General features: G+C 37.9%; 1 protein-coding gene across 2 annotated transcripts in view; it reads left to right on the top strand.

Moving 5' to 3' along the window:
* stim1b (stromal interaction molecule 1b) overlaps positions 1-26,967 on the top strand; it is an 84,175-nt gene that overhangs the window by 40,044 nt on the left and 17,164 nt on the right. For both annotated transcript variants that reach the window (XM_056446164.1, XM_056446163.1), the window contains exons 7-10: positions 6,880-7,057; positions 15,276-15,453; positions 20,471-20,638; positions 20,723-20,823. In XM_056446164.1, coding sequence (XP_056302139.1) covers positions 6,880-7,057; positions 15,276-15,453; positions 20,471-20,638; positions 20,723-20,823 — 625 coding nt within the window. The remainder of the gene's footprint in view (positions 1-6,879; positions 7,058-15,275; positions 15,454-20,470; positions 20,639-20,722; positions 20,824-26,967) is intronic.

The following is a 26,967-nucleotide window of genomic DNA, read 5'->3' as shown; positions in this document are numbered from 1 at the left end:
GGTAAAAAATGCAATGTGAGTGCAGGCCGTTGGTGGAGAGGAGAAGGGGGACAATCGCGCTCCGGCACGGTTCAAGGCAAATGTACCTAATGTGAGTACGCCCTGAGTTTGAGACCATTGCAGTAGACCAATCACAAGAGACTAGGTCATTAAACAAATCAATGCAGATTTACATCTCTCAAAAGAGGAGTTTTCAAAACCAACCCCCAAAACCATACTATAATAAAGGCGCTTTAAACTTTCCGTAAAAGTTTTCTCTGGCTGGTAGACATCTCTAAACTACCACTGATCTGTGGTGATGACGTAATAATGTGTCTTAGTGGTTCCACATTTTCGCTGATTAATTTATTTTGTTTAGACCAGGGGACATTCTAGGCTGAAATATTTAAATCTATATCTAAAATTTTACATTGTGAATTCGTTTTCGACCCACTTTTGGTCATATTCTGCTGTCTTACAGCCTTATTGTGGCAAAGAAGCTGGTGCTAAGGTTTTGGAAATCAACAGAATCCTCATCATTTAGATCTTGGCTGGAAGAATGAACTAAATTGGCACATTTGGAAAGGATCAGATTTCTTATGGCAAAGAAATTAAAAAAAATTTGACAAGATTTGGTCTCCTCTTCTCGGCTATCTTGAAAGCGTAGGTTAAAAACCCAGATGCTGAAGGTCACACCAACAGTACTGCATAAGCTTTAGTCCTGGGGGGATTTTAAGGGTTAGACGTTTTGTGTTTTTTGAAAAGTGTATTCTGGGTTTATACGAATTACTTTTTTATTTATTTTATTTAATTATTTATTTATTTTTTAATGTGTGTTATTAATTTGTTGAATTCTTTTTTGCAAAAAAAACTAGAGATTTTGTAATATTTGCTGTAATACTGTGCAATGCAATGAATATCTCAATAAATAACTCTTAATAATGCAAAATATTTGTATGTATGCCTAAAATAATTTGTGTAAGTAGATAAAAAAGCAAAAAATGCCTTTAGAAACTGTTGAGCTCCCCCTCCCCTTTCTCACAGTGGGTTGGCCCACTGCCTGCTTTCCCAGTTCATCTCACCTATTTTACACACACACACGAGTCAGGTGTGTCAGGGTATTTTATTCAATTTAAATAAAGCGATTCTCTTTAATGTAGTTGATGCAGACTTATTCATAAAGCTACGGTCACAATGGGCTTTATGTGTGAGAAATTCTATCGTGCGGCGCTGCGAAAAGGGGCAGGATTAAACAAGATAATTAGACATTTATAAAGCGAGCGATTGCTCCATGTTTTAAATTTCTGTCCAGAGAGGTCCTGTTTTGATCCTCGATTGGTCTCACGCAGTCAAGTGATGCAAGTTTGCAGGTCAGAGTTCACCAAGCTTGAACTTTGCACCGCAGCGAACTGCGAAACTTAACGCATGACCCTGCGTTTCCGGTTTGACGCATTTGCGTGCGTATGAATGGAAGTCTATGGGAGGAAAAGTCAAGTGTGACTGCAGCTTAAAAGAGCATCAAAAATGCTGATTACCGATGTAACTTTTCTTTGAATCTGCCATATGCGTGATTAAAATATTACTTATCTAGTTAACGTTAGCTTGTTTACAATAGCTTGTTGCATAATACACTGCAACTTACACGTCAAAGCCTTTTCCCATGCATTGTTTTATTTGTGAAGACTTGGCATAATGTTAACTGTTAAATGTTCTGTTGCAATTATCACATTGTCGCCCACTGAAGCTAAGCAGGGCTGTGCCTGGTCAGTACCTGGATAGGAGACCACATGGGAAAGCTGTCTGTGTGGGTCCTAACGCCCCAGTATATTGAAGGGGACTCTATACTGCTTAGTGAGCACGGTCTTTCAGGATGAGACATTAAACAAAGGTCCCGACTCTCTGTGGTCCTTTAAAATTCCAGCATGTCCTTTGAAAAAGAGTAGGGATTTAACCCCAGTATCCTGGCCAAATTTGCCCACTGGCCTCTGTTCATCATGGCCTCATAACCATCCCCGTATCATAATTGGCCTCATCACTCTCTCCTCTCCACCAATCAGCTGGTGTGTGGTGTGCGGTCTGATGCAATATGGCTGCCGTCGCATCATAGAGGTGGATGCTGCACACTGGTGGTGGATGAGGAGATTCCCCCCCAAAAAATGTGTAAAGTGCTTTGACTGTCCAGAAAAAGCGCTATAAAAGTGTGAGGAATTATTATTAATAATAACCTACGCATACAATTAGCATATTGTTTAGCTGTGCATTTACTAAATGAGTACTGTTTTATTTGTGTCCCCTTCAAAAATTGTTCGTGAGAAATTTTATATTTACCGTTTCTCCCTACTGTTAAATGAAATTTGCGCTTTTGCCACGGGTGTCCAACCATTTTCCATACTGTATTCATCTTAACTTCCAGTGGTTTGGACAGCGTTAGGATGTTTGCTAGCAATGTTCTGCTCTGAATGCATTCCAGGCTTTGTTTGTGGTGATCATTGGTGCGAACGAGTCCTGAGACAGACGTGATAGAAAACTTGTGTATATTCATACATCCTGCATGGTTACATCCAACCTGAGAGCTTTTCATCACATCTGGGACTTGTTCTAAGTAGATTACTACTTGTTTGCATTACTGTACCGCTTCTTTCTAATAGTGGCCTGTGTGTGTTTTATTTCACAGTCTGAATTGTAGAGGCAGGAGGACAAACAGACCGAGCAGACCCTGATTTGATGCATGACTCCTGCCCCAAAAAAATCCTTGGCGCTTTTTCAGTTTTCAGCTTAGTCCTGTTCTTGTGATTTTGTTCATGTGAAGTCGACTCATCCCGGGAAATATGTGCAGGTTTAAAGGGTTAGTTTACATCAAAATTTCATTCTGATATGATTTACTCACTACTGGGTTGTTCAAAATGAATTTGACTTTCTCTTGAACACAAAACAAGATATTTTGAAGGATGATGATAATCCAAGTCTACGGCTACCAGGCAAGGTTATAAGTTTGGGATTTTTCATTAGTTTTAGTTTTTAATTCGTTTGAATTCTTTGTTTTCAAATTCAGTTAGTTTTAATTAGATTTTAGAGATAGATTTACTAGTTTTTATTAGCTTCTATATTTTAAAAATGCTTCAGTTTTAGTTTAGTTTTTATTAGTTTCAGTATTAGTTTTAGTTTTTTGTTCGTTTTTTTTCTAAATAAGGATATTTGTTGGGTGCAAGATTCAAAATCATCAGAATAAATATTGTATAATAAAAACCAACAATAGGCTAAATTTTTGACACTACCATCTACCCATCCTCAAATTCAAATACAGCTGCCCACAGCCTTAGGTACCATCTACCATCAAGAACACTACCATCGACCCATCCTCAAATTCAAATACAGCCGCCCACAGCCTTAGGTAAAATATTTGTGCAAGGCAGCTTCTGAGGTTAGATGCACAGTAGTGATGGAAAGTTTAGGTCTATAACGCGAACCGGATCTTTCGTGACTTGCTCTCCCTGTTTATACTCAACATATCAAACGTATAGTCAGCAATTTCAGTCAGTTAACATGATCTGAAAAGTTTCTTACAGTTATGTTTTGCAACTCAACTGAAGCATGATTCACTTATTATACTTAATTTTCTGTTATGAGAGAAACTTACATTTCGCCAGATCCTCTCATTTAAGCCTCGGGCAGTTGTTCAAGTTTAGTTCAGTCACAGCACGCTGCCATGTACTTTGTGTGTACGGTTCACCTACTGAATCACACATGCGCAGTGTTATCGGTTAACCGCTTCTCAAATCTGATCTCTGTACACTGTTCTAAGAACTGAATAACTCGGGAAATTGGTGAATGATTCAGTTCGATTTGGTGAATTAGTTCAACCGGGTCACTTAGAAGATCCAGTTCAAAAGAATGATTCATTCACGATCGTGATCACTAATACAGAAACAAAACTCATTATTAGGCACAAATGTGTTTAATAATACCTTTAGTCTCTACTCGGGTCGTATTTAATATTGTCACCGTGCTACTGTCATGCGCATCTGTTGTTTTGTCGTGGGAGCAACAGCAAGGATGACTGGAGAAGGACCAGCTTGATCTGGCCAATGACATCAGATTACAGACTCTTGACGTGCCGTACGGTCAAATACCTGGCAGCGCGAATGAAATAGATTTACTTCTAAAAAGCTTAAAGTATGTATTAAATACATTTACAAAGATGAAAACGAAGGATGTTTTTGCTATAATTTTAGTTAGTTCCAGTTAGTTTCGCATGTACACAATAAAGTTTCAGTTAGTTTAAAAAAAAACTCGTTTTTATTTTTATTTCAGTTAACGAAAATGTTTTTTCAATTTTAGTTTTCGTTTTTCGTTCGTTTTCGTTAACTATAATAACCTTGCTACCAGGTTACATCATATGTTCTTTCGTGTTCAGTAGAAAATAGAAGCTCAAGGGGGTAATAAAAGATGAGCAAGTTTGAATTTTTGGGTCAATTATCACTTTAAAAGAATATATTTAATCACAAAGTGTATTCAGACTTTGGATTAACATGATGAAAGCACCCTCGACACTAAGTCAAATATTATATGCTGTTGAAAAACTTAGTTTTTTATAAAACTGTTTTCTTTTTGTGCAAAAAACAACACTGGAAAGAGAAGACTGCAGACAAAAGCTCTGCAAAGAAAACTTTAATTTGCTCTTGCTATGTCGGTCACCATGGGTCAGCAGTGGAATGTGTGTCTAGAAAGAGTCATAATTCTCACATGACATCACTGTCTTTGGAGTGCGTGATAGACTACGGTTTATGACAGAGCCATCTATTCCAGGGGTGCCCAAAGTATTTTGTATAAAGGGCTAAAAACCAAATATCCTCGAGAGCCACGGGCCGAAGGTAAATATACCAAACTATATTACATTGAAGGTGCCATGGGTAATTTTCTAGTTTATTGGAAAACATTACTTGAAATCCTATTAACTTAAATTATAACTAAAAATAAATTATAATAAATGATCAAATTATTTGGCCATGCCCAAAACTTTAGTTTTGCAGCGGAATTCTCAGCTTCTACTCTAAGACTTATTCTTGTGAGCGCGCCCCTGATCCGGCAATCGCTGTTTTTGCTTGGTCTGACTCACTTTGTGGGTTCAGTCATCAAATTAAAAAGCTGTCCTATATGGAATGGTGATAGCTAAAACATTATTCTTTGTCTACAGAAAAAGGCATCAAAACCACTTTTTAAATCCTGGCTTTTAGAATTTTCTAGCACTTTACATTTAGATAGACTTAGACACAATCTATCTGAGGACATTGCTGGCTTTGAAGCCACCTGGAAAAACCTTTTTTAATTATCTGTCAAATGCCAAGGATAGTTTAAAGGTGTAATCTTGTCATCGTCTGCAAGATCACCATATTGCCCACTGGCCTATATATATATATATATATATATAAATATATATATATATATATATATATATATATATATATATATATATATATATATATATATATATGTATGTATATATATGTATGTATATGTATATATATATATATATATATATATATATATATATATATATATATATATATATATATATATATATATATGTATGTATATATATGTATGTATATGTATATATATATATATATATATATATATATATATATATATATATATATATATATATATATATATATATATATATATATATATATATATATGTATGTATATATATATATATATGTATGTATATATATATATATATGTGTGTGTGTGTGTGTGTGTGTGTGTGTGTGTGTGTGTGTGTGTGTGTGTGTGTGTGTGTGATCTTTTTTTCTCCTGTCTTTTGTCTTTTTATGTTCTTTTCTGTTTTTGTAATTGTTGTTGCTTTTTGTATTTTTTATCCTATTAAAATTCAATTATAACTTATTACAATAAAAACAATCACATTTATAACACAGTGGAGTTCAATGCTAAATACACTTGTCATGCAGAATCTGTCTCTGCCTTGATTTGTCCTTTATCCATTGCATAACAGTATGTACATTTAAACTAAATCTGATTAGTTTACACCATTTAATTGAAACATTTAATTTTAGTTCGCTTTAAACGATAAAACAAACAAACAAAAGGTTGCAATAGATTTGAAAAGACATCTCTAAACCATCCCCATCACTCTCCTTCTCTTCTTAGATGGGATGGTGGGCCAAATCAAAGGTTATCATGAGCCAACTTTGGCTTATGGGCCCTAGTTTGTGCATCTCAGATCTATATCATTCATATACTACTGTTCAAAAGATTTTATTTTTTTTTTTTGGACCCCCTTATATGATTGTAAAGTGCTTTTGGTGTATCAATTCATAAAAAGCGCTGTATGAATACATACCTTGATTTATTTGTTTATTTGATTAGCAGTGAGGATTATATTTGATAAACAATCCTTAAAAAATTATTAATACATATTTATATATTAAATAAACTATTTCTTGGCCAAATTAGCATATTAAAATGATTTCTGAAGGATCATCTGAAGCCTGAAGTAATGATATTGACAATTCAGATTTAGATCAGAAGAAAAAATGAATAAATAATTGCTAAACAATGATTACATGAATATATAAATTAGATATGAATACATTAAAATAGGAAATAATTAAAATCGAAAGCAGTGGTTTTAATGTGGTTAGTAGTGTTTCACAATATTACTGTATTTTTTGAAGCCTGGATGAGAAATATGGGTTGAAAATTACTGTCATAATTAAGACTTTGAAGAAGCATTAAAAGTATCTTACGTTTGAACACACATGCTTAATTCACATGTTGTATAAAATATATTCAAAACTAGAAATGCATCATGGAAATGTCATTTTTGGAGTGCATTTTGTTGTAGTGCGCACCTTTTATTGATATTTGTTTTGGCAGTGAGCAGACACAGTCATCTGAAGGACTTGATGCTGGTGGTGTCCATCATTATTGGAGTTGGAGGCTGCTGGTTCGCCTACATCCAGAACCGGAACTATAGGGACCACATGGGCAAGATGATCAAGGACCTGGACGGCCTTCAGAGAGCCGAGCAGAGCCTGCTGGACCTGCAGCAGAAGTAAGCACTCCGTTTGTGTACATTAACAGGAAACCTGTAAATAACAGCTAGCAGGACGGAAACTTTAAAGAGGAACTGTGAAGCTCATATTTCATGATGTAAAGTTGTCTTCTTGTGGATGGATTACAGTTGTAGGTGAGGCAGCGGCTGGTTGTATGCAGTTAGCAAGGAGTTGAAGAAAAGTAATTACTGTAAAGTATTCAGACGATTTGTTAACATGCTTTCAGATAGTTATGTCACATCTCAAGCAAGAGAAACTGAAAGCTTTTTGTCTAATTAGATAGTCATCAGACCATAATAAAGAAAGTAACTTCATGCAACAGGATGCCAAACAATGCTAAAAATGCTAACATGCTTTGGTTAATGGTTAGGGAAACCAAAAGTTCCTGTTTTTTGGGGACAGTCCCAGTTTTTGTGTCCTGTTGACAAACAAATGCCATGAATATATAATTTTCACCAACACCAACTATATTATCCCACATAAATAGATACGCTGATAATAAATAATTGGTAATAAAATGAAAAAGAATTAAAATGTGACTTACTTCTGTTTTTTATTATTATTATTACTATCACAATCCATTTTTTTCTTCAAATTGAACAAACACTGCACTGCAAGTAAACAATGTATAACAAATGACTACACATAACCAGAGCACCACCCAACACTTCTTCCATTTCTACCATCAATTCTGATGCTAGTTTTGACTTCCTGTGTACTGTACTGACTTCCTGTGTACTGTAGAATTCAACAGTGCAACTGGGTTGAAGGTTGCCAGGTTGAGGTCAGAAATGGCTTGAAATTTGTATATTTTGGATTGCTTGGAGTGATGAGTATTATACAAGATCTGGCAACTGGACAACTTTTGAATAAAATATTGATGTGATTATTCATATAACTACAGTAGGTTTAGGCCTGAAATGTTGCTGTGGTTCTTGCACTTGATGTTGGAAGTTTAACTGCAAAGGCATCTGTTACATTTTTTACTGACCTCTTTACAATCTTTGGGTGCAATCTTTACCCAGTTTGACAAAGAACATAATTCCCATCAGAACCAAATATATAAAACTTGCTTTATATTTACATTTAGTCATTTAGCAGATGCTTTTGTCCAATTGAGGAGGTATTCAGCAATTCAACAAGAAGGAGGCAATACACACAAGAAGTGCTAATTATACAAAGTAACTTGTCTCTGCTCAGAGAATTTAGTGCTAGAGTAGGAGTTCTTCAGAGAGAGAAAGTGCTTCTACAGTTGGTTTTGGTTTTGTTAACCATGGTTCAGGTTAGGGCTGTGCGATATGGACAAAAGAAACCTATCACGATTTTCTTGAACAATATTGCGATTTCGATTTTAATCACGGTTTTGACACAGACAGACTGAATCTGTGTTTACAGTGTGAATCTGAAATATATTTGAACAGAAAAACAGTTAGATCTTTATCAAAGACCCGTAACATGTCTCTAAAACAGACATAAAATAAACTAAAATGAAAATCACCTAATAAAGCTGTAACAAAATAGACAATAGAGTTTTCAAAATAGTCATGTCACAGATGTTTTTACACTGCATGACTCTCTGGGGTAGCGCTTCATCACTGCTTTGTTTACTGTGCAAGATGTATTGATTTCATTTACAGTCCAAGATGGATTCACACTGCATCACTTTACAATAGGAAGAATCGCCGAGAACTGTCTCGATCCACAAACTACATCTCACAACCAAAGACATGCAATAAGTGACATGGAAAAAAACGTGAGGTCAAAGAGGACATATTTTTTTATTAACTACATAATGAGAAAGAAGCCTTTAGTGGGGTAGAAAATGCACTTATTTGCTCACCTGGGTTTTGAAGGGAATTAGCTATTCTGATGGATGTTGGCGACTCATCAGCGATTCTCTCAGATCGCGTCTTTTATAGTTACTCCCGTGAACGAGCACTAATTTGCCTGTGATTTCAGGCATTTGTCTGCGATTTTTCGAAACCTGTCAGCGAGTCAAAATCATGCAGTCTGAACTCAGCATGAAGCTCAGATGGTCTGCTTGACCAAATATCAGTAGTTGCGTGTGTGTCCACAAATTGGTTTGGTCATGCATAGATCATAAACCTCTTTGTGACGCTGCCTTGAAATCGGCTGTTAACATACCGCGTCATTTGTGCGCACAAGTATGATATTTCAAATGGAGGCGCGCGGATTGTGTATTGAGAGTGGCGCGCTGATTCCAGGGGCCCCCAGATGAAAACATTTCTTTTCAGAAAAACTTCAAATGTAACTTTTCAGAAAGTCGCTCAGCAAGTCACGTAACAAGAACTGACCGATCAGCTTTGTACTTTGTATGGAGTTTTCACATTTCGGTTACCTCAGACAAACACAAGACACCCGAACACCCAGTGATTTTTAATATTTAAATTTTTTATTCATAAATAAGACTCGTGTCGGAACTGCAGTAATGTTTTGTTAGGTCGTCATCCAGAAAAACGTTGATGGTCACGGAGCAATGAAAAAGGGGTGACCACAAAGCAAATGCTGAAGGAAGTGATGTGCCTCGCGTTTTCCACACGCTATTAGACGCAATATATGACTGACTGCATCCAAAGTAATCCCACACCACAGATGTTGACTTTTTTGGCATGTGCTGACCTCATCATCACTGTATACATGGGCTAATCAGTATCCTGTTCTCGTGCTCTGTTTAGGCGCGCTGTGTTATGATTGGTTCAAATAGCATACAGTGGGAAAATCGTGTTGTAAGTTGATTTAGAAATCGTGCATGTCCAAATCACAATTTCGATAGGATTTTTATTAATCACACAGCCCTAGTTCAGGTGTTCTAAGAAGGGATGAGTTTTTAGTTGTCGTTTGAAGGATACCATCACTTTCATCACTAAAGTTTTCTGTCCACACAACAGCCTCCTCAGTAAACGTCAGTTTAGTCTTATGATCCTTTCTGCTGATGAAGGTTTAATCACTGCAGAGACTTTCAGTCCAAATTCTCTTAAACATCAAGATATTGTAAGCCGACTTGCCAAGATAAGGATCTTTAGTGAAGTTCTTCAGAGCTGAACTGAAGAGCAGTTCCAGCTGCAGTGTTGTACTGTTTACCCACTGAGATCCTCTGTATTATTCCGTCCTCTCGTACAGCCTTTTAACTGGGTGTCTGTGGGGTCTTAAAAAGTCTTTGAAACAAGTATTTCAAAAACAAAATTGTAGGCCCTAAAAGTCTTAAATACACTGAAATATAGTGTTGTAGGTCTTAAATCTTTTTATAAAAGGTCTTCGTTTTCTTATGTCCTAGTAAAGCTACCCAATCGGCTGACACCCAATCACCAATAATCCATCAGTAAACTTTTTACAATATATTTAAGTTGTTATTGCAAAGAGATACAATTCACAACAACTGTTAGACAATTTTACAGCAAAGTCTCCAAATTCAATTGCCTAAATAGGGAAAGAAAACTAAAGCAAAACATCTCTTTACATGATCTTCCATTAATACAAAAGCTATTTACAGAAGTAAGCGGGCCATTTGAAAAAATCCTTAGTGTTTAGCCCTGTAAAAGCCTAAAATTTCATTTATAATGGTCTTAAAAGGGTCTTAAAAAGTCTTCAATTTGATTTGAAGAAACCTGCAGAAACCCTGTTTAAACCCTGGGTTAGTGTAATTGTGAAGGCGCAATATAAAGAAATCACACTTCTCTTGGTAAGACTTGAACATAAAAAAGTAATGATCACTTCTTTCATTGAATTTTAAATGTTTTAATAATACGGCAATATTTTTGTGCGCAGCTAAAACAAAAAACTTTATTCAACAGTTTTTTCCTCCTCAGTGTCAGTATAGGGTGCGCATTGCACTCGTTATACATGTCATGCTCAGTTGAGCCTCTGAAATATTACTTCAGATGCGCCTGTACTTTATTTCCAATACAGGAACACATGCCCTATACTGACAAGAAAAAACTGAGAGAAGGAACTGTAAAATAAAGTCCTTCGTTTTGCAGACATCGATGGCTTAGAGTGACGTGAGTGTCCAGAATTTTGATGTTTGGGTAAACTCCCCTGAACTGTTTTCCATTAGTGTAGCACTTTCAAAATTTATTGAAACACTCAAGATAACTTCAAATGCAACCGTGTCTTATTAAAAAGCCCAAACCAGGAATTTGTGTGTCCAGTGGAAGTGTTGTTTTTTATTTCCTACTATCTTTGTCTGTTCAGGTCAAAAGACTCTAGCAGGGTGATGCAAGCATCTCTTGAAAGTCCTTAAATGGCAAAAGGACGGGCAGCACTGTGCTGAATCCCAGCTTCAGACAGTCACACTATCTCGCTGCTCGCTCCGTTCAGCTGGCGCCCGCTGCGCTGAAGCAGAACAGAAAACCCGTCTCTGTCTTATTTCAGAGGTCACAGGTCTCAGAGAAGCTCATGATTCAAACTTCCTTTCTTTACGGTGCATTAATTTAAAGCAATGACCTTATAAGGAGGAAGGATGTGGTTGGATGTATTAGTTTGTAGCAGGAAAAGCTGTGGCGGAGGAATGTTTGTTGAGTACGGTGTGATTAAGTCACTGTGCAAGTATGGCCGGTGTTACAGAGCAACACACTGATGTGTGTGTGTTTCATTTCTGTCATGTCCTACACTCTAAATCCCCTTTGGAACATAGGTCAGGACACCTCGTTTACACTTTGATCCACATCACGTCTGTCCTGTTTGATACAACCGCTTATGTCTAGCAATGTCTGTCTAGCTTTGAGTCTGTGCCCGTTTGTTTGTCTGTCCGTCTGTCCGTCTCTCTTTATCAAACAATCATCCTGTCCGTCTGTCCGTCTGTCTATTATTATCAAAGTGTCTTCCTGTCTGTTTATTTATATATCTGTCTGTCTGTCTGTCTGTCTGTTTGTCTGTCTGTCTGTCTGTCTGTCTATCTATCTATCTATCTATCTGTCTGTCTGTCTGTCTGTCTGTCTGTCTGTCTGTCTGCCTGTCAATCTATTATTATCAGTGTCTTCCTGTCTGTTTATTTATATATCTGTTTGTCTATCTATCTGTCTGTCTGTCTGTCTGTCCGTCTGTCCGTCCGTCCGTCCATTATTATCAAAGTGTTTTCCTGTCTGTTTATTTATTTATTTGTCTGTCTATCTATCTATCTATCTATCTATCTATCTATCTGTCTGTCTGTCTGTCTGTCCGTCCGTCCGTCCGTCCGTCCGTCCGTCCGTCCGTCCGTCTATTATTATCAGTGTCTTCCTGTCTGTTTATTTATATATCTGTTTGTCTATCTATCTATCTATCTATCTATCTATCTGTCTGTCTGTCTGTCCGTCCGTCCGTCCGTCCGTCCGTCCGTCCGTCCGTCCGTCCGTCCGTCCGTCCGTCCGTCCGTCCGTCCGTCCGTCCGTCCGTCCGTCCGTCCGTCCGTCCGTCCGTCCGTCTATTATTATCAGTGTCTTCCTGTCTGTTTATTCTATCTATCTATCTATCTATCTATCTATCTGTCTGTCTGTCTGTCTGTCTGTCTGTCTGTCTGTCTGTCTGTCTGTCTGTCTGTCTGTCTATCTATCTATCTATCTATCTGTCTGTCTGTCTGTCTCCCTGTCTGCCTGTCTGCCTGTCCGTCTATTATTATCAGTGTCTTCCTGTCTGTTTTTTTATATATCTGTTTGTCTATCTGTCTGTCTGTCTGTCTGTCTGTCTGTCTGTCTGTCTGTCTGTCTGTCCGTCCGTCCGTCCGTCCGTCCGTCCGTCCGTCCGTCCATTATTATCAAAGTGTTTTCCTGTCTGTTTATTTATTTATTTATTTATCTGTCCGTCTGTCTGTCTATCTATCTATCTTTCTATCTGTCTGTCTATCTGTCTGTCTGTCTGTCCGTCCGTCCGTCCGTCCGTCTATTATTATCAGTGTCTTCCTGTCTGTTTATTTATATATCTGTTTGTCTATCTATCTATCTGTCTGTCTGTCTGTCCGTCTGTCTGTCTGTCTGTCTGTCTGTCTGTCTGTCTGTCTGTCTGTCTGTCTGTCTGTCTGTCTGTCTGTCTGTCCGTCCGTCCATCCGTCTGTCTGTCTGTCTATTATTATCAAAGTGTCTTCCTGTTTGTTTATTTATATACCTGTCTATCTATCTATCTATCTATCTATCTATCTATCTATCTATCTATCTGTCTGTCTGTCTGTCTGTCTGTCTGTCTGTCTGTCTGTCTGTCTGTCTGTCTGTCTGTTCGTCCGTCCGTCCGTCCGTCCGTCCGTCCGTCCGTCTGTCTATTATTATCAAAGTGTCTTTCTGTCTGTTTATTTGTCTGTCTGTCTGTCTGTCTTCTGTTTATAAAGTTTCTGTCTTTATCAAACAATCTTTATGTCTGTTTATCTATGTATCTGTTCATCCGTCTTTTTGTCTACACATTTCTACACATCTCTCGTCTATGTATAAATGTCTATCTGCTTGTCTAACTTTATCTTTCTGTCTTTCTGTCTGTCTGTCCATACACGGTTCTTCTGTCTGTATCTATATATACATATATGTTTGTCTGTCTTTTGTCTCTATTTGTATGTATTGTCTGTTTCTCTCTTATCAAACAATCTTTCTGTCTATCTGTTTATCTGTCCATCCATCCGTTCGTCTGTCTCTCTCTCTCTCTCTACTCATTTCTTCTGTCTCCTTTCTGTCTCTCTCTGTGTCTGTCTGTCTGTCTGTCTCTGTTTATATGTCTTTCCCTCCAGTTTCTTTTCTCATAATCTCATGTAGCTGTTCTCTGTAGTTAATTCTCTTCCTTTTCCATTCCATTTACTCTCCCCTTCCCAGTTATTAAGTGTGTGTAATGTTCTTGGCCAGTCATGTCAGTGACAGTTTGATTTATACCTCACTTCCTGTTTGAACTGGGACTACATCAGCATGAGCGAAGCCTGATAGCCCACTCCTCCTTTATCCTTCCACCCCGTTTATTTCTCTTTTCCTTTGACTAATAAAGGAGAAAAAAAAGGAATCTAAAAGTCTAGAGAAGACAACACTGTTTGAACATATCATTGATAAGATCATTTCAATTATTTTAAATTGCATCAAATACTCTAAGACTTGAAAGTGCATAATTTTAGTCACATGAACGCAGCTAAATTTAGCCGTGTGAATCTTCCAGTGTGGAGGATGAATTTCCCTGTAACACTAAGGAAGTTTTACTACAGAATTACCACACCGAACAGGCCACATCTTGTTTGGAGAAGAAAGAGGTGTGGTTGACTCTTGCAGACCCAGTTCCCTTTTCATGCTCACTCATATATGCGGTACGCCACCTGCAGGTGAGCAAGTGGTACCAGGTTTTGCAAGAAGTAAACAGTGGTTCATCTAAAGCAGGGGTGTCCAAACTCGGTCCTGGAGGGCCAGTGTCCTGCATGTTTTAGTTACAACCCTAATTAAACACACCTGAACCAGCTAATCAAGCTCTTTCTAGGTATACTAGAAACTTCCAGGCAGGTGTGTTGAAGCAAGTTGGAGCTAAACTATGCAGGACACCGGCCCTCCAGGACCGAGTTTGGACACCCCTGATCTAAAGCAGTGGTTCCCAATGTAAGTGTCCGGACCCCCCGGGAGGTCGCGGGACAATGAGAGGGGGTCGCTTGGTGATTTCCAAAAGTCAAATTCAGAAGAATTACAGAAGAAGAAAAAAAATAGTTACATAAAGCAAATAAAAAGCCATCAGCCTTTCAACCTCTGTGGTGATTACATTATATTAAAGACAAAGCAATAGCGTCAGATGCAGCAGATTGATTTTATGGCACCAGGTTAAACTTTCTGGCCCCTTTATGGCACTCATGTATATTAAAAATAAATTCAGGCTACAACTAAACATGGAGGATAGTTGAAAGAATAAACTTGGGCCTATTGGTATGTGTGTGCCGTTTTGTGCAAGGTTTACATCTTTGTAACCACCTCAGAGGATATTAGCGATCACAAGTCTCTAGCATTGTTATTTTGGGTGTCATGAATTGAAAAGTTTGGGAACCCCTGATCTAGAGCATAGGTCTCAAACTCGATTCCTGGAGGGCCGCAGCTCTGCACAGTTTTGCTCCAACCCTAATCAAGCACAGCTGATGCAACTAATCTAGGTGGTCAAAACTACTAGAGACATTAAGGTGTGAGTTGGAGGTGGTTGGTGCTAAACTATGCAGAGCTGCGGCCCTTCAGGAATTGAGTTTGAGACCATTGATATAAAGATTGATCATGTGTTTGTGTTCAGGCTGCAGATCGCACAGGAGGAGCATCACACGGTGGAGGAGGAGAAGGTGAACCTGGAGCGGGAGATGCGGGGCGAGATTGAATCAGCCAAGGAGGAGGCACAGAGACTCAGAGAGCTGCGTGAAGGAACGGAGAACGAGCTAAGCAGACGGAAATATGCAGAGCAGGAGCTGGATCAGGTACAGCGCCACAAGTACTTAAAGGGATAGAGTAATATGCCCAAAAATGAATATTCACTGATTATTTACTTACACTCAAGTGGTTTCAAACCTTTATAAGTTTCTTTATTTTTAGTTTAAATAAACAATCCAATCCACATTAATAATATTACTGCAAAATGTGCCAGAATTAGCCAAGTATGGCTATTTTTCATCTTTCATCTGTTAAAAAGTCACACCTAAAAATAGAAACAAGGCATGTTAACACAAATCATACCCACATACATATATACATATACAGTACACATACACACATTCACACACACACACATATATATATAGTAAATAAGTAAAATATATATATATATATGTTTTGTGTTCATCAGAAGAAAGAAATTCAGTGAAGGAAAGTAAAGGATTAGCAATTGATGATGACAGAACAATCCCTTTAATAAAAGGAGGTACAACTTGTGAGCAGAAAATGCTCTCGTTTTTCAAAACATTGACTGAAATGGCAACTTTACTTTATAAATGGATTTTAAGATATGTAAATTAGGCATGTTTTGCACAATAAATTGACCTGTGTTGATCAGTAAGCCCCGCTTTAGTTACTGACACAGACTTGACTAAACAAACAGAGACTCAGTGCTGTTGGTGTGAAAACCTTGTCTTGAGTTGTTTTTGAAGAAAGAATGACTACATCTTAAGCACCCAAGTGGGACTTAAATATGCCATGGGGGTATATAAACGATTTTACAATAAATGTGGTAGACAACAAGATTAATATGTTAGTGTAGCTAGGGCCTGGCGATATTTCAAAAACAATTATCACGATATCATGGTTCATATCATTCGATATTGATAATTATTGAATATTTTCTAACAGTTCATTTTGGAATATTATGATTTTTAAGCACTTTATTTTAATTAACTAACATTACTAAGGCAAATAGTTTTAATAGTCAATAACAAAAATATTTAAACAAATATATCTCCTCTCTTTATAATGAAATGAACATAAGTGTTAAAGAGACTCTTAAACTTGATAAAATGTTACAAAAGGTGTGCAACGGTAAAGCATAAATACTGAAAAATCAAAGCAAACTTTGGATGTGAATAATGATACAGTAAACCTCAAACTCTGTCAACACAAATTATGATAATCAAATCTGAGCTTTCAAGTAAAGAAACCAGCCAACTTTATTCAAATACATACTGCAACATTACAAATCGTGAAGTTGAATGAATACATTACTCCCTATGCTAAAAAAATCTTTCAGATGGGGAGCTAGTGGCTTGGATGCACAAGAAAAGAAACCAAAAAGCCACTCTGGCGACATCCTTACATCCTTTTTAATTTACAATCTCCTTACAAATGTACAAATTTTATTTACTGCTATCCACTGCAGTCATTTTCACATGTGTTGTTATTCTGACCTGAAGTGTCAAGTGCATGCTTGTGGATTACTTGACCTTTTACAATGGACTTTGCGCTCACACTCCCTTGTAACTAGGTGACCATCAACCATTTTCTCAGAGGATGATGAAACGGACAAATCATTGCTGCTGCTCCGATACAAGTTTACGGAGAAAAGTAAAAAGCACTGAAGTGTTTGAATGCACTGCCAATATTACCGAAATGTGTATATTCCATACAGAGTGTGAAGCAGATTGGTTAGTTCTACTTTAATGAATCACGGTGTGCTCGCAGCATTCGGAAAAGTTCAAATGTTTTTAACTTGGTGAGGCTGGAAAATGCATGCGGTTCACGTGCGCGCTCAGCAGCCACATTTAATATAGCGCTTCATAAAGAAACTACATACCAAATATTTTTTTATCGATGTTGACAATAGTTCGGTCAATAAAAATTTATACCGATTTTAAGTGTAGCATTTTTTTTCTTTAGCTAACGTTACTTACTTGCGTCTTACTTCCCCAAGGCAGTGTTTTTACAGAACTATTGCAATTATAATAGCTTCAATCACAAGTTGTTTCTTTGTTTTGACTTCTTTGACCATAAAACCAATGTATACTTTCTTTGTTGATCTTCTAGATGTTTAGATGTTTTGTTTGGGTTTAGGAAATGGTTTAAAGTAAATAAAGATGTCTGAGTTCTGGTCCCCATGGCAACTGATACCTAACTGCCACTGGTTCAACTTTATTCGAGGGGAGGGGCTTACTTATAGGTCAGTTGTAAAATTTAGGAAATCCCTCCAAGAATTTCCTAAGCATGATCATTTTTACCTTTAGTGAACAGCTACTCTGATAAAATAGCTTGCCTGGAAACAGTTTTCTTTTAACCTTGTCTATTGTAAATTTAAAAATGGCAGTGTGAAAAATAAAGAATCAAATTAAAAGACAGAAAATCATTAAAAAACAGAAGAAATCCTGGCTTTTTCTTTTTTGTGTCATCATGAATTCCATTTAATTGTAATAGTATAGTAATTGGCATTAGACGTTAGAGTGGCATGTGAGAAATTTAATAGAGGAGAGAAGAATCAAATAAGCAGATAAGCTATTAATTCATAAAACATTTTAGCATTTTCTCTAAAATGTTAAAGAGCCCCTATTTTGCAATATAAAAGGTCATTTTTTGGTTTTGGGGGTCTCCAACAACAGGCTGATATGCATGCAAGGTCAAAAAACACTTTTATTGTCTTATAATATGCATTTATTTTTACCTAATTATCCCAGCGACTCCCATATGATTTGTTCAGTGATTCATTTGTTCCCAAACACTTCCTTTGCATGTGGCTAATCTGCGCTGATTGGTTTAATGACTAAGTCTGTTGTGATTGGTCAACTGGGTTCAGCGTGAGACAGAGAGAAACGCTCATCCTGATTACAAGCCACACGGAGCGATTACAAGTTACAACAAACAATTAAATACATATTTTGCAACCATTTTAATCACACAGCTTGTGTAGGAGGGAGAAACAATTACAGGATCTGGAGGAAGAAGAAACTGGTCCATATAAACTGTGTTACAGTTGCTGATAAAGTCCCGTACATTATTAGTCTTTACTGCTTCTTCCTTTATTAACAAACCGCTGGCGAATCTCGTGTTGCAGCATAGGTTATTGTATTAATCATCAGAAAACAATCACAGCACATGGTATACTGTGGTATTGTTGTGAAAATGCTTTTTTGCCCACAGCCACATCTTTAGCCATCTGTCAGTGATAGTAGTCTTCGCGTCATGATCAATCCCATGATCCCCTGCACTTCTCTAGTGTTTGAAGGGAAAGGCACGTTCACGTTTTACCGGATCCGACACTTCATATTTGGCGATGTCGCGTATCGATGTCAGTACAAACAGGCAAAAGATCCGAACTAAAAACTGAATCATTCATTCGACTCTGAGTTGACTCTTTCCTTGAAGAATCAGTAGTTTTAAACATGGTGCACTTTCAGATTTAAACCTCAGCTATATCGATGTTTCCATTCACTTAGTGCTGTGTTACACTGTGACTGCATAGAAGGTCACTTTGAAAAACCCATAATAGGAGCTCTTTAAGTCAAAAATTTGAATTAATAGGATTATTATAATCAGGGCTTGACATTAACTTTTTTGATCACCAGCCACTGTGGCTAGTAGTTTTCCAACATTACTAGCCACTCGCCATTTTCACTAGCCACAATTTTATTGTTGGGAAAATATATTTTACACACATAAAAATATGACTTTGACATGCTAAAATGACTTGATTTAGATTTTGCGTTATCTCCACATGCTTGCCTCATTCATTTTACTTTCTGTGTGTCGTGTATGAGCTTCCTCAATAATTATGAGCAAATGGGTCATGGTTTCACAGTATTACAAATAATTTTTATTTCACATAATTTTCAGAGCTCCAAATGAAGGATTTACCAAATTTATCTCTGACCACACCAACATAAACAATTCATTATTACTTAGCCACAAATTTTAAATGTGTCAAAACAAGCAAAATATAGCTGTATACTATACTTTTTATTTAACAAAACATTTGCACAGTAATCTGTCCTGGCTAAATGTCCCAGATACCAGAAAATCATAATTAAACCAAATAAACGCAAAAGAAAGCAGGTAAAAAAACATACTGTGTGATAATGAAAGGATGATCACACACACACGGTTAACGTTATACCCATGAATAATCGGTTCAAAGAATGGTTCAAGCGAAAGCTACTGGCTGGAGCTGCTTACAAAAAGACACACGATATCCACAAATTTACTGTCCGAATGTATGTATAAGCCGTATTAAAGCAAAAGAAAGTATGAAATTAACTTCTAGATCTGATTATTATTTAAATGAAATGTCACCTGTGAGGAGCTCACTATAAACGCGTCTGCATCGTGTTCGCGCGACAGCGCCCCCTCTACTATACGACAACTCTTGAAATCTTGAAAGCAGCAAGACTGTGGGTGCATGTTCATCACTTTTTGTCTATCTGAAAGAGAACCGATCACATCAGTTGTGTTTCTAGACACAGTTGCTTCACGAAAGGAAACGGGAGCGCACACGCGTTATAAACAGTCGCGCGCATCACCTCAGCTGTTAGCGCGAGTGATTATCCTCTCATTCGGTATTCACCTACTTTGCTCGCGCGATGTTGCGAACGCAATTACTTTTGTCAGTCGTGTTGCTTCTCAATTCTAAGATTGCCTTGGCATGCATATTGGACCATCCTTATTGTCGAACCCTGCTTTTAAGTATTATTATCTGGGAAAATTATTTTCAACCAGCCAAAGTAGCTAGTGGGAGTGTCTGTCTTACCCGCAACCGCTGAAATCTACCCGCATTTGGCGGGTTGGTGGGTGTTAATGTAAAGCCCTGATTATAATACAAATTTATTTCAAGGGGGTGCTCAACTATCAGTCTATCAGACCCTAAAATAACAGTCCTTTCATGCACCTGCCTCTCTCTGCACTCATGGCTCATCAGCAACATCCTCATAGTTTTCCAAAGATTCACAACTGAAGTGGTTTTACACAATCACGTTCTTAAAGCCCTGAAATGCAGCCAATTTTAATGAGTGTGTGTGTTTGTGTAAGGTGCGGATGGCTCTGAAGAAGGCCGAGAGGGAGCTGGAGTTGAGGAGCGGCTGGTCTCCTCCTGATGCTCTGCAGAAGTGGCTGCAGCTCACACACGAGGTGGAGGTGCAGTACTACAACATTAAGAAACAGAGCGCAGAAAGACAGCTGATAGTGGCTAAAGAAGGGGTGAGATACTCATTCGATGATTGAAATTTGCTTTTACTGTTCCTTTAACTAGCTTGAACTGTGAAATGGTGTCCATCATAACAGGCAGAGAAGATCAAGAAGAAGAGAGGATCTATATTTGGGACGTTCCACGTGGCCCACAGCTCCTCACTGGATGATGTTGATCACAAAATCCTCTCAGCCAAGTGAGTTGAAATTTTATATTTATATGCAATGCAGACGGAGAATGAAAGAGGTGTTTTAATCAGCTCTTAAAAATGCATTAGATTTCTCTTAATGACGAGTTCAGACTGCATGATTTAGCCCCAATTTTGACTCGCTGACAGGTCTTGAGAAATCGCAAACAAATGCCTGAAATCACAGGTAAATCGGTGCTCGTTCACGCGAGTAACAATCACATTGTGTGAACTATCAAAGATGCGATGAGTTACTAACACCCGTCAGATATTGGGCAAGCTAAATATCTGGAGCTGTCGACGATTCAAAATCATGCCGTGTGAAATGTGTTCTGATTGTAAATAATATCAGCGATTACCTACAGCAAATGAGAGAGCAGTATCCATTAGTATGGGTATCTGCAGGCCAGCGGGAGGATGAGGGAGAAGTTAAAAGCGCTCATTTTCAGTTTATTTGGATGCAAGAAATGAAGGAAAAACTAATGTAAATTTGGCTGCAGCACCCGTGTCTGTTTGATGTGTCATCTGAGCAATAGCACAACCGGGTCAAAAAAGAAATAAAGTTGAGGAGATATTGCTAATTCCCTTCAAAAGCCAGGAAAATAAGCAATAAGCCAAATAAGCCAGGCGAGCAAACTAATATACATTTTCTACCCCATTAAAGGCTTCTTTCTCATTATATAGTTAATAACATAAGATATTCTACTGTACGTGACCTGGTGTTGTTTCCATGTCACTTCTCGTGGGGGTTTGGTTGTGAGATGTAGTTTGTGGACCGAGACAAAATTGTCAGCGATTCTTCCTATTGTAAAGTAGAAGAAACCCCTTGTCGTCAATCCATCTTGCAGTGTAAACAAAGCAGCGACTAAAGGCTACCCTAGATAGTCATGCAGTGTGAAAACATCTGTCACACGACTACTTTGAAAATTGTGCAGTCTAAACTTGGCATAAAGTGCATTTGGTGAAAATTTTCTTTAGGAAAGGTTGCATGAATGTTAAAGATTTTTATAGAATAATAATTAAGAATAAAAGAGTGTACAGCAAGGCTATAATCACAGTTTCAAGAGTTCACATTTAGCTGATAATCAATAAAGCGTATTTGGCATGCTGTCCCGGGAGAGAGCCCTGAGCTCGTAATATCCTCGAGCCCAGGGCTTCCTCCCGTTAGAAGGGCGAGAGGGGAGTTCGAGCTCAGGTAGGTCTCGAGAACTCCCCTGCTTGTCGCCGTGTGAGAAGTGTAAACTAAAGTTGTTTTAGGTGATAATTTGGTTTAGTCGATTGGCTATGGTTTGTTTTTGGACGGTGGGAGGAGACCGGGGAACCCGGGGGAAACCCACGCAAACACGGGGAGAGCATGTAAACTCCACAAAGAAACACCAACCAGCCCAATAAGAGGTTAGACCAGCGGTGTTCTTGCTGTGAGGCAACAGTGCTAGCCACTGAGCCACCGTGTCGCCCTATCGGAAAAGGGGGAGGAAGTAGGGTGGAAGGGGGGAAGCTTCCAGACGAAGACAACTGGAGTGAAAAACTCTGGTTATTTATAATGCTTCCGTAATCATCTAATGGGGCAGATTACAGAGCTAATCAGGAGCCAGCCGTGTTGGTCATAAGCACGTGATCCTCTCGAAATTAGTTTATAAATAAACCCCACTTAAATGGACAGAAGATCACAAAAACTCATTTCATAGTTCTCACCATGGTTTTGAAAAAAGCTGCAATAGTTTTTTTTTGTCAGAAGGTCTGTATTGAAGAAAGAAGAGTGAAATCAGTCAACAAAATAGCAGTTTGGCTTCAGAAAGTTCACAGTCATTCGAAAATGTTAGCCTGCACCAAAAATATACAGTTGAAGTCAGAATTATTAGCCCCCTGAATTATTAGCCCCCCGTTAATTTTTTTCCCTAATTTCTGTTTAACGGAAAGAAGATTTTTTCAACACATTTCTAAACATAATAGTTTTATTAACTCATTTCTAATGACTGATTTATTTTATCTTTGCCATGATGACAGTACATAATTAGATTAGATTAGATTAGATTAGATTCAACTTTATTGTCATTACACATGTACATGTACAAAGCAACGAAATGCAGTTTAGGTCTAACCAGGAGTGCAATAGCAGCAAGTGCAGGATACAGGTATAAGTTATAAAGTGCAGTTATAGAAAAGCTATGGTAATATTTACAGATGGATGTACTATCAACATTATATACAGGTTGTATTAGCTATGAACAGAGATTTACAATAAATGAATATATGTACAGGATGCTATTAAACATCAGAAATGTTCAGATAGATAAACATAATTACAAATGTCCATGTGCAGTGGGTATGTACAGTTCAAATAAGTGAATCAGTGCAATGAGTATGTGCAAACTTTAAATGTTAAATAGTGCAGTGATTGTGAGGAGTATAAGTTAGAGGAGAGTGGGGGGGGGGGTGTATTGGCAGAGCAGCTTCCATGCCAGACTGTGACACAGTTGGTCAGGATGCTTTCAATTGTGCAGCGGCTGATGAAAGCTGGTTCTTCTTAAGTTGCCTTAAGAAAAATAGGCGCTGGTGAGCCTTCTTGACCAGGCAGGAGGTGTTGGTGTTTCAGGAAAGGGCCTTTGAGAAGTGGGTCCCCAGGAACTTGAAGGATGAGACGGGCTCAATAATATTTGACTGTATATTTTTCAAGACACTTCTATACAGCTTAAAGTGACATTTAAAGGCTTAACTAGGTTAATTATGTTAACTAGGCAGGATACAGTAATTAGACAAGTTAGGTTATAACACTGGTTTGTTCTTGGAAAAAAAATAGCTTAAAGGGGCTAATAATTTTGAGGGAAAAAAATTATTAAATTAAAAACTGCTATTATTCTAGCCGAAATGAAACAAATTAGACTTTCTCCAGAATAAAAACATTATCAGACATCATTTGGGAAATATTTTAAAAAGATTGCATCTTTTGGTATCATTCATTGCATGAATAAGTGCTATTGCATCTTTTAAGGCTCACAGTACTTTTGTGACATTTATATAAGCTGTTTGGCTATTTCATTTCCCTTTCTTGCTCAAAGAAGAAAGCTGTACACATCTCTGTACACAGGCGTTCACATCTTTTGTGAGCTCAAGTTTATTTTTTCAAATCTAGACACATTTAGGGGAAGCGGCACCACTTGCCCTTTTTATGCGTTTTTTTAAACAGCCTCATCAAAAACAATAAAGCACATGCATCAGATTCTGTTCTTGCTTCTTGGAATGAGGCTTGTTTAAGGATGGCTAATTGCTGCGCACAATCATTGTATTAGTGCAGTGTTGTGTTTCAGCTGTGTATTTAAAAACGACACTTCCTGTGTTGTCATTCTCTTGTGTTGTTGCATGCGCTGGAGACAAATCTTTGTAAACTTATATCATTCATTTGCGAGTCTAGCTCAATTCTTTTGGTGCCAAAAAGGTGGTACAGAACAATTCGCTATTTAAACACACATAAATATGTACTATACTGTACCAAAGACTATAGAACACACAAGACATGTGAAGACATGTGAACACACAAGACACAATGGGGAAAAGTGGTAATCCGCTTGTTAAGTGTGACGTCGCGTGAAGCGGCTTCCGAGTCCAAGCAATATGTCAAACTGTATGGGGAGACTCATCAAATGGTAATAATAAATGTTTACAAAGCCATGTAATACTTTCAAAAATCACGATCGCAATATATATAACCATGCCTAATATCCGATGGCCAAAAAGTGATTCATTTTTTATAAATTGTTAAAATATTGATGTCTGTGATGCAGCAAGTCCAGAGACTGTTGTGTACTTCATGATTTTATATAAAATTCACTTTAATGTGTGATATGACTAAAAAGTGGTCAAAAACAAATATTTTCTCAATTCAAATGAGTAGTGGCTTGGACCCGGAAATAGTATTCCATACGTCACCGATACGTCACTACTTAACAAGCGGATCTGACGAATGAGGCCTCACCTTCTAGTGCAGGAGCCAACCATAGATTGCTATAGATCAAAGATGCCCAAAGTAGGGCTCGCGGGCCAAAGTTGGCCCATGGTAACCTTTGATTTGGCCCACCATTCCATCTAAAAAGAGAGGGAGAATGACGGGAAGGTGGTTGGGGCGAATTCCTTTGAATTGTGTTGTCAAAGAGATAGAGATTTTGAATTTAACGCAGCCTATTGTTTCGTTGTTTTATTGCTGAGCTACAAAAAGCCAACAGGAGTTAAATGTCGTAAATGTATCAGACTTTTAAAACGTGTACTGTCACTGGACAGATGCACAAGACATCTGCGAGAAAGCAAGGGAAAGAGTAGCTTGACTAATGCATTCAGCATTGAACTGCATTGTGTTATAAATGAGATTGTGTTTTTCTAGTTTTCTACAATTTCGAGTAATTTTTTTAATATTAGCAAATAAATTTGGGAATTTCCCATGGCAAATTTAATGTAATACAGTTTGGTACATACTATATATTCGGTTTGGTATATATTCGACCCACAGCCCTTAATCAAGGTTGACTTTTGGCCTGTAATACAAAAAAGTTTGGGCACCCCTGCCATAGACTGCTGATTTTCTGGGGATTCTCGGACCAGATGAGAGTTTCTGAAGATTTTGTGTGATTTGAATGTTTAGAAATTAAACTAAAGAGACAGTTGTTGTTTCATTTTATTGGTGATCCCTAATAAGGAATTTAATTGTAGGCTTGACAAACAGTTTTAGAGAATTTGGTGTTTCCCTGTTCAAACAGAATGCCTGAGCATACTGGTGTTTCAAAGATGGCTGCTGAGTGAAATGACTTTCCTTAAAGGGACTTTGACTGTACTTGTGTTGAAGACTTGAAGACCTTTTAATAATAATTTGCCTGTGAAGATTCATTCATTCATTTTCTTTTCGGCTTAGTCCCTTTATTCATCAGGGGTCACCACAGCGGAATGAACCGCCAACTTATTCAGCACATGTTTTACGCAGCGGATGCCCTTCCAGCTGCAACCCATCACTGGGAAACACCCATACACTCTCATTCACACACATACACTACGGACAATTTAGCTTATCCAATTCATCTATAGTGCATGTCTTTGGACTGTGGGGGAAGGAAACCCACGCGAACACAGGGAGAACATGCAAACTCCACACAGAAATGCCAACTGACCCAGCCAAAGCTCGAACCAGCAACCTTCTTGCTGTGTGCCGACAGCACTACCTACTGCGCCGCCACTCTGCCGGCCTGTGAAGATTTGAATCCAAAAGCCAAAAATAAGACCAAAGACTCACAATGGAAATGAATGAATGATAATAATGACTTGTGAGTTGTACAACACAAGCATCACTAGCTGAGTTTCCATCTTGACGTAAGGCAAATCTTTTCAAACTTAACAAAAGAAGGAAAAATAATCTGAATGTGAACTAGGTGTGTTTCCATCAAGTCGTTAGAGCTTCTTACTTTAGTATTGGTAGCCTAGTCACCAATAGTAAACAAGGCAAGTGTAAAGGAGATAGCTGATTGCGCAGAGCTCGAAAATAAGCGTGTGAGACGGTGTTTGTCAGTTGCGTGCAGATACAGTCTTGGGGTGCTTTCACACCTAGACGTATGTTTCGGAACCTGTATCATTTGCACAGTTAGCGTGATTCATTTGGCATATGTGAATAACACAATCGCACTCAGATCCGCACCAAATCAATTGGTCTGAGATCGCCTGAATGAGGTAGTCTCGTCGCGATTGAAATGAACTCTGGAGCTGATTGATTGTAGTGAGAAAGCGATACAATCCAACAGACTAACGAACCAGGCTATATCACAGTGTATTAAGGTTGTGTAATAGCCATATATACAGCTATATGAAGAGAGAATTATGAGTAGGGTGGGATGTCATTCTTACCAGTAAATGTGCGTTCATGTCAAATACGAAAGTGAAAGCATGCTGAAACATTACCGAGTGCTATTTATCTGTTAGGACAATTGACAGAAATAACCATCTGATCGTTTTTCCGTATTTTAATCTTATAATATTTTGTATCAGGTCTATTGTTTCGTTCATTTCTGCACTGACACATGGAAAGAAAGATCAACATTGATCTGCTTCATGATCAGAATGCAGTCTCGGTTTATCTGTTATTTCTCTCTATAATTTAAGCCTATAATGCAGAATTCT

This window comes from Danio aesculapii, chromosome 21, assembly GCF_903798145.1.
Source record: "Danio aesculapii chromosome 21, fDanAes4.1, whole genome shotgun sequence".
NCBI classification, from domain to species: Eukaryota; Metazoa; Chordata; class Actinopteri; order Cypriniformes; family Danionidae; genus Danio; species Danio aesculapii.
Note: the sequence above shows the minus strand (reverse complement) of the source record. Positions and strands in the feature narration are given on the sequence as shown.